Source organism: Choloepus didactylus, chromosome 5, assembly GCF_015220235.1.
Source record: "Choloepus didactylus isolate mChoDid1 chromosome 5, mChoDid1.pri, whole genome shotgun sequence".
NCBI lineage: Eukaryota > Metazoa > Chordata > Mammalia > Pilosa > Megalonychidae > Choloepus > Choloepus didactylus.
In genome coordinates, this window is record NC_051311.1 from 69,835,129 (window position 1) to 69,844,502 (window position 9,374).

The following is a 9,374-nucleotide window of genomic DNA, read 5'->3' on the forward strand; positions in this document are numbered from 1 at the left end:
TTAGGACAACAATCCACAATGTTCAACATCCAACTAATAGTAGATTTAGAAAGAAGAAACAAAGAAAATAGAAGGAAGGACATTTCCAAAAAAATAATACAAGGAAATTTCCCCAAACTGAAGACTTTGGGATTCTGAACTCAGAGAGCTACTGAGTACCCAGTACCAAAGCACTCCATGTAGAATTATGGAACTCTGAAGATAATATGATCCCAATGGCCACCAGAGAGGCAGAACAATTAATATAATAAAACCCATTCATAAAGAATATATAGTTACATTCTAGGATATATTTGTGTCAGTGTGACTTAAATGGCAGAGTTTTGCCCAGCTAAAAAACAAACATACAAAAATATTTCAAACCTGCAGATAGCATATATAATACCTGGTAACCACATCTGGGAATGTTTGTGCCAGCTTTTGTTGGCTTGTAATTAGAGTTTTTCTGATTGGTCCTAGTTTGTCATGAGTATGAAGATTCACACCTGTAACAGCTCATTGGAATCTTCTCACAAGAGGAGGATATTCCTCCTTATCTAGGGAGGAGAGGAGATAGAATAACATACAGTATCTGCTCATCTCAGTGCAGCCCATTTTTCTGCACTACATACAATGACTCAAAGATCAGAATGCCATCAGGCTTGTAAAAGAGCCCTACTGGAAGCCATAGGACACAGAGCAATGGCTTGAACCTGCTGAGTGATAATTGTTTCAAATCTACTATTCTATGAAAGCTAAACTGTCAGAACAATGTGAAAAGAAAGTTTCCAGACATGTAGGGACTCAAAAAAGTTATCTCCCATGCATCAGTTCTGAGGAAGTTATAGAAGGATGTGTTCCATCAACACAAAGGAGTAAACAAGAATGGAAATGAAGCATTCCTGAATAAGAAGGCAATGGGAACTCTTAGTATGGTGCAGAAAAGAGGTCCCAGAACAACAAAAGTGGAGAAGATCTAATGAGCAACTAGTTCAGATGGTATAGGAGGTGGGAATACTCCAGAATAGATGTCTCCACGGGGGAAAAATAGAAATGAACAATTACTTGATATGTTCGATTACTTGGAGTGGAGTTTTTCAGTTTCCTTAGAGAAGAAAGTGAGATGAAGAATTAGTGATAGGTACTTAGAAAACAAAGGAAACAAAAAGAATAAGACAATTAATGGCTGGAAAAAAATGAGAAAAGAAATTAATATCATAGTACAGTAAGTGGCTCAGCTATGAACAATATTTATATAATCATTACAGTAAGTATTAAATGTTGATTTAACCAAAAATTTTTATATGCCAGTGTAGGGAATTAAAGTGACAGGAAAAGCATGTGTGGTGGATGGTTTAAGAAAGCTAGTATATAACCTAATACAGCTAATATATAAGAATTCAGAAATTAATGTCTAAATTTGAAAATTAAGAAATAGCATAGTTAGAATATTATTTAAAAAGGTAGCTATAAATTCCTAAATATTTCCATAAATTGTTGCCTCTGGGAACATAACTTAGGAATGATACTATTACATGACTTGTTAAAAATGTCTACAAATATTAATTTGATAAAATCAAACTTTAACTTTAAAATGTGGGAAAACAATTCAAACTTCCTAAAACAAGTAGGTAAAATAAGAATAAATGAGAGCTTCTCTATGCTAAAGCCACCCAGATCTATCAAACCACAGAAAACTATGAGAGATTAAAATAACATTTTAGGTTGACTTCCCCTCTTTCCAGTAGAAACTTATAGTTTGTCTCTTTATGCCTGTAGGCGTAAGGACTTGACTCAGGAGCTTACTGTCCAAACAGGATACTGTGGAAACTGCGCTTTTTCCCAAGGGGCTGGCCGTCGTGGTTTTATCAACAGGGGCTCGAGAAAGGACCTACAGCCTCTTCTAAAAGAACCTCACATGGGACTAGACTGTGCAGGTTCCTGGTACTTTCACTGTAAGAAAGCAAGTTGTATTTTAGAACCTTAAACCACAGTTTTAGCTCCTTGATTGCTTGTGTGGCACATACTGATCTCTTCAGCGAAAGTGAAACCAGGGCCAAGTCTGAATCCCTCTTGAGGACATGACGAGGATATCACCTTTCAGTATTTTAAGAGCTTCAAACGAGTCAGAATAAACTTCAGCAACCCTCCATCTGCAGCAGACGCCAGGCTCCAGCTGCACAAGACGGAATTTCTTGGAAAGGAAATGGAGTTGTACTTTGCTCAGACTTCACACGTAGGAAGTTCGCACCTGGCTTCGCCAGAGCCCAGCAAGCAGTTTCTGATCTCTCCGCCTGCCTCTCTGCCTATGGCCTACGTGCGGCTGCCGACACCCACCCAGCGTGGTGGTCCACGTTTACGAGAGCGAACAGGAGAACGAAAAGGAAAATGAGATGGAAAGAATGAAGAGACCCAAACTAAAAATCATCCAGACCCGAAGGTCAGAGTACACACCCACCCATTTAAGCTGAACTTGGGCCCAAGGAAGATATTTCACTTCGTACTCACCGTGGCAGTGGCTGCTCCCAACTCGCTTCCTGTGGCAGAAGTCCCAGTTCATGCTACTCAGAAGAGAATCAAGAATTTATCTCCTTGTTCTAATGTTGCACCTCAGTCCAGTTCACAGCGCCCGGGAATGTCCTGGGTCAATCATTGAGTTTGCGGTGATTACACAAGATACCTGGAGATGTCCTGAGAAAACCAATTACGATCGTGTTTTATACTTGCTCTTTTCTGGCGGTTCGTTCTCTTTTTGCCAAGGGCAGGCTGATGGTCGGTGGGTCGGGGGAGAGTTTTCTGTTTCTAATCGTATAAAGAGGCACCACGCAAAGTGCCAAGGGCAAAAATGTTGTTAAAACAATTAATGCAAGGGTGGGAGTTACAGCGCTTTATTTGCATTCGTTTCCCTTATGGTCCAATGTCTGTGCATGTGTATTACTGGTTTTCAAAACTAACCTTTGTTCGTTTATAGTCACACCATTGTTGTTTGCCATCTCTTGGAAAGCTAGGAAAGCATATGAAAAACGTGTCACCCTTCCAGATTTAAGACTTTCTCTTCAACAGCATGCATTTTCTACCCGGATTACATCCACTCAGCATCATATCTAGTGCAACCTGTATGTAACTTGTGCATTGCAAAAGAAGTTCAACTGAAATTCCTATGTAGAGTTTAGGTTATGAAATTCAGAGAATAGCAGTTTCGCTGCCAACTTTTAGAGAAATTTTAGTTTAGGCGTTTTGGGCCAGACAGAGGTTTCATTTGTTTTTTTTACATGGTGGTTTATATACATGAATCATAGCCAAATATCTTTTTTGGGAACTATAAGTTGAGATAGTTGATTTTTACCCCCACTAAAGCACCAAAATAAATTTGTAAATAAAGCTGCTGGCATATATTTGTAACTATGTACACTTGGGTGAAAAAGATGGCAGTGAAGAATAGTGTAAGATGTGTTAATCTACCTGTGAATTGTATGTTGTCGAAAATGCTGTTAAAATGTTTAACAGGACTTGAATTCCAAGTATGTAAAGTGGATAGTCAATGTGTAGTGATACGAGAGGGATGCAGTGCCTTTCCCCATTAATCCTGACAGAATTGTCACACTGCATTAGCATTTGTAATTTTTTCTAGTTGAAATGCGTATGTCTCATAAATAGGTATTATATTTTAGCCTTACACTACCATAACAAAGTTTGTCATTTTGGAATACCTAATGCTAAGTAACAATGCACGCTTTGGAAATTTGGAAGATGGCTTTCTTCAAGAGACAAATATGTTTGCATTAAATTCTTTGGTTGTTCATATCAAGAAATTGAATGTTCTCAAAACTCTGCTTACAGTACTCGTTTAGGGGCGAAGCAGTGAGAGAGACCATTGCATAGCTGTCCAAGTGTTTTTAGTTAAGTGCTTTTAAATTGGAGAGGCTAACCTCAAAATATTTTTTAATTGCATTCTATAATAAATTGGCACAATATGCTCCTTATGGAGAAAAAAGTTACATTTTAGAAATGAGTTCTTAGAGCAAATAATGCTTTATTATATATTTAAATTTTGTCTGATAGAATGTATTATTAGTAAATGACAAATATTGCAAATTTTGTTTTTTAGGAGTCAGGACTATCTAAGTGGATAGGAAATAAATTGTCTCCTTTAGGTTCATTACCACTGTGGCTAATAGTTCTGATATCTTCTTTGATCGTCACATCTTTAACAGAAGTAGCCAGCAATCCAGCTACCATTACCCTCCTTCTTCCAATATTATCTCCATTGGTGAGTATCCCGTTTAAGCTGTCCAAATATTCTTCAAATGACTGGTGTTCTCCTTGGGGATGCATGTTCTCATATTGCAGTGTGTGGAATCATTTGGGGCCTGACTGGTCCTCCTACAGGTAACTTGTCTTTATTAGCAAGGAGATCTCAATTTGGGAGACCTGTTTTCTTCCACGAAGACACAACATGATCTTAAGTGAACTGCTTACCTTCTCTCCTCCCAGTTTCTTCATTTGAAGGAAAATGAGAGGGTCAGACTAGATACCTTCAGCTGTAAGCCTGGAATTCAACATTTCCTGGCAACTTTAGTATTTAAGCCTATAACACTGCACTTCTTCCTCCCAAAGATTATTCCTGGCATTTCTAAGAAATGTTTCATGTAATTGATTGACAAGTAAACAAAGAGCTAGGCTTTTAGTTCCGGATTCAAGTTCAAATATCTTAAACAGTTCTCTCCTGGCCAAGGAAAGAATTTAATTAAAAAAAAAAAAAAAGGTAAGGAAGCAGCAGAGTTGCTAGGAAAAACAGTTTTCTTTTCTTTTCCCCACCAAGATATCAGAACCCCCTTTAATTTTACCTTTGCCTAGCAATTAAAAGAAAAAAATAGCTTTATGCAAACAATTGTTTTTATTTGGGCAGGTGATTTTGGTGTTAGGAAAACACTTAGAATTAAGAAGGGCTGCCCTTTTGGGATTGTTCTGCTACCAGTTGTGGGAATTGATTATGTTCTCCCTTAAAGAACGCCCCACCCTTCCCCCTGGGCATATGTTGGTTGGTATTCTTGGGCTGCTGTTTCAAATTAGAAAAATGATATAGCTGATTTATATTGGTAAAATATCATTTTGGGCATTTCCTCTGTGTCTTTTTCTTTTTTCCTCAAAATATGGAGCACTTAGAAAATTATGTGACAAATTGAGAATAGTGGTATCTCTTCTACGATTATCCCCAAGCAAATTTTTTAAATTACATATGTTACAGAGACAGTACAGATGGTGGAATAATGAGAAGCTCTGGAGACAGAGGAAGCTGAGATCCTACCTAAGCTGTACTGCTTGCCAGCTGTGTGTTTGGACAGTTATTTTAGCCTATTTGGACCCATTTTCTTCATAAACTATTTGGGATTATAGTAGCCATATTATATATAAGGGTATTGTGAAAATTAAATGAGATCACACACACTCACACACACATATACACACATAGCACAGCACCTAGCCTAAGTAGACAATAACTGATTGCAATTTCATTCAATTTTTGGAATAAATGATAGTTTACTTTCTTAATGAGCTGGGCTTTAATGCTTAAACAAGTGCCAAAAATCATATAAACAACAAGAAGAGACATTTTCTGAAAAAAATTCAATTTACAACTGGATAGATGTGTATAATTTTGTCTTTAGGTTTCAACCTACATCTGAGAAAGTTTATCATAGTAAATTTGCACATTTCGATGCCTGTTGTCTACCTTCAAAATTTTACTTAGACTCATTTTTATCTTTTCCAACAGGCTGAAGCCATTCAGGTGAACCCTCTTTATATTTTGTTACCTACTACTCTGTGTACTTCATTCGCATTCCTCCTACCAGTTGCGAATCCACCCAACGCTATTGTTTTTTCATATGGCCATCTGAAAGTCATTGACATGGTAAGTTAGCTAAAAGAGTACTATCAGGTCCAATACACATTTTTTTGTGTGTGATATCTTGGGTCATCTCTCCTTTTACACACCAGTCAACTGCCAGGAAAAGCAAGACTTGAATTCCATTTCTGAAGGTGAATGCATGACTGTTCATTGAATTGTTTTTTGAGTGATAACCAGAAGGGAGCATGCCTTTAGCATTTACAGTTGCAAGCACAGAGATATTGAATGCACCAGTAATGTCTTCAAAGAAGGATAATAACATGGAATATACTCAATATGGCTGCTCAAAACACAGATCAAGATCAAGATTCAACCTGACCTAAGCAATAGAAAGAAATAGGGTTAATGAAATTCAGCAAACTAGCCCTGTGCTTTATCATCACAAATATTTGTGCAACCAACATTTGCTCTCAATAAGACATTGGGCTCAGTGCCTGATGAAAAGGCATCTTTCTTATCCTGATTCTATTATTAATATTTTGATGAGAAAGCATTTCAAGTACTAATGGGTAGGTTAAGCAATAAAATGCACACATTTTTTTGCCAAATACAAAAGTAGTGGTGGAATCAAGAGCTACCTTGAGAACATTTTCATCTCCTCCCAATCTTATCACCAGCTTCCAAGCCAACCCAAATAAGCCTGTAGCATAGTAAATTCAGTGTACCTTCTATGCATACACAGTTCCAAGGGAATCCAGCTTCCCTCTACCCTGACTGCTGTCCCTAAGTCCCTGAGACATAAAAAATGTCATTTTGGTAAAAAAAAAAAAAAAAAGAAGTGCATAATACAATATAAGCAATGCCCTTACGTATGTATATTAAAAAATAAAAATGAATTAGAAATAAATAAGTTGCTTGCACAAACAGGAAAGGGGGCCTCTGTATAATTGCCAGGTATGCCCCTTTGGTTTGAGGCTCCATGTTTTAATGCAGGGGTCAGCAAATATTTACCAAATAGTAAATATTCAAGACTCCATAGTCCATGTAGTCTCCGTCATTATAGCATGAAAGCCACCACAGACAATACATAAATAAATGGGTATGACTGTGGTCCAATAAAACTTTAGTTACAAAAATAGGACATGGATGGTAGTTTTCCAATCTCTGTGTTGTTGGATAGACAGCAATTTGGAGATAATTTAATAGACACCAGAATGGTGATGTAAGAGCTGGTGAAATGTGAACTCTAAAGAAGGTGAAGAGAAATAGCATGAAGTCACAATAAGACAATAATGAAGGGTAAAATTATAATAATATTGAGTGAATAGGAAGGATCCAGCTATAAACAGCTTGTTTTTATGTGGTGTATTAACTGAATCTTATCCATTGCAGTATAAAACTATAAAACAAATTCTGATTTAACACGAAACAGGAGATTTTTAAAGGAATTTTTCTGTAATCAGAATGACTTGAGTATAATCCTAAGAGGAAACTCTCTGAGGTTGTCCACCTAAATTGTGTTTAGTTGGGAACCAATTCTCTTTGGGGCATGAATGGAAGAAGATCCTTTGTTTTGTGAAATGACAATTTATACTGATCATTTAGGATGACATTTGCCTTCTGCAGCAGTATTCCAATTCTCCTGCAGGTTTACTTTACAGGAGACTAACATTTATGTTCTTTTCTGCTTCAGGTTAAAGCTGGACTTGGGGTTAATATCATAGGTGTTGCTGTGGTGATGCTGGGTCTGTTCACCTGGATTGTGCCCATGTTTGACCTCTACACTTACCCTTCTTGGGCACCTCCACTTAGTAATATGACCATGCCATGACCAGCATGAATGTTCTGACTCTCCTGCAGTGAGTTTTGCATACCATTAAGAATTCACCATAAAATTTGGCTCCAGAAAACTGACAACACATTCAAATCAGTCCTGGCATAACTACTGTGGCTCCAGTGAATACCCCAAACCTGCTGCCATAACTCCGCGTCTACATTTCCTATGAGATGCAACCAAAGAGCATTTATTTATAATTTGATCTTCAAAGAGATTAGGTTACTTGCTACATCATACACTTTGGGTTGAGTGTAACATTTCAAACTCCAATTTATTATGTCATAAACTTCCCATGAAGCTAGAAATAGAAAATAAAATATACAAGTTAATTAGGTATTTGGATACATCATTTTTGCAGTGTTTTTCAAAGGGCATTTGCTGAAAAACCAAATCTATGGTCATCTGGTGGTGCACATAAAATAATCAATTTAAATGAAATGTGCATTCTCTCACTTAAAAAATCCAAATTAGATTGTTCTTAATATGTACATATGATATGAAAATTGAAATATAAACAAAAGTTCCAGAATTATAGCTGAACTCACTAAACAACAGAAAAGCCACAGAAAAGGATTCATTTTTCCTTGACCATATGGTTAGATTAATTTAATTTATACCTTTTTGAGCTCAGTGCACTGAGAAATGCATTTTGTAAAGTTACTGATAGGGCTTGCTATGTTTTGGACTATTAGCACAGTATAGTTGGAAAGGAAAGCTAAACACTGTAAAACTATTAACACATTTTTGTATAACAACTTTGCTGAAATCTTTATTTTAGAAATACATGTATTTCTGTTATATAAATGTTATATGAAAAAGAGGAGATGTAGAAAATTTAAGTGAATTGTCACTGTGTATACGGACATAGAAAAAAGTCACATAATTCCACTATATCAAAACTGAAATAAAATACCAAAGAGAAAATAAAGAATAAAAAATTAAAACTGTTGGTATATTTACTAAAAGGAAAAAAAAAATTATTATGGGCAAAACACAATGAAAAAAAAAATACTGAGCATTCAAATAAAAGCAGGATGAGAATACTCTCCTAGCACTCAGGATGTGAAAAAGATTAAGGTCTACTGGCATTCAAAAATTAGAATAAAGGAAAAAAATAACAATCAAAACAAAATAATGTGCACAGTTAGTAAAAGATGGAGAACATAGCAGTCCTCATGTTAAAAATAAAATGGAAAGCAAGATTTAAGAAACACCGTTGTTATTTTTAATCTTCTCTGGCATATTTGCAGAAGTTACCAGACTGGATTTTTTCTTTTTGCAACTAAGATTATTTATAAAATTATTTTGAAATTAAATGTAGTACACTTTTTAAAAATTAACATATTTCTAAAAAACTGTGTACATGATGATTTGCCCATATTCATTATTTGTCTATGTTAATCAATCAATACAAAATTAAGCATTTTTCAAAGAAAAATTTGTCTATTCTTAACTTTTAAAATATAAAATTTCTATTTTGTATAAATCTTCTATGTTCACTCTATTCACTTGTTCCTTTAGCTATCATATGTTACCCATTTATTTATGATACATGGTATTTTTTACATTTCTGCTTTTTTCCAGCCTTTCCATTTATCACTGCTGAATTATATTATTTGATGGATACATTTCATTATGAAAAATATAAAATAACTTTTCAAATTATAATGAGCATGTTTTGCTCTCAAGAAAATAGTATAAACATTT

The 9,374-nt window shown here is 35.7% G+C and overlaps 1 protein-coding gene and 1 pseudogene across 3 annotated transcripts in view; both read left to right on the forward strand.

Annotated features, from left to right (window-relative positions):
- SLC13A1 (solute carrier family 13 member 1) overlaps nt 1-9,140 on the forward strand; it is a 112,985-nt gene extending 103,845 nt beyond the window's left edge. Inside the window, exons 14-16 of one of the 3 annotated variants that reach the window (XM_037836266.1) lie at nt 4,088-4,249; nt 5,756-5,893; nt 7,524-9,140. In XM_037836266.1, the coding sequence (XP_037692194.1) occupies nt 4,088-4,249; nt 5,756-5,893; nt 7,524-7,661 (438 nt within the window). In that variant the 3' untranslated portion in view covers nt 7,662-9,140. The other 2 variants (XM_037836267.1, XM_037836268.1) reach the window with 2 other exon arrangements.
- Nucleotides 2,150-2,840, forward strand: LOC119534173 (annotated as a pseudogene).
- Nucleotides 9,141-9,374: the final 234 nt, after the last annotated feature.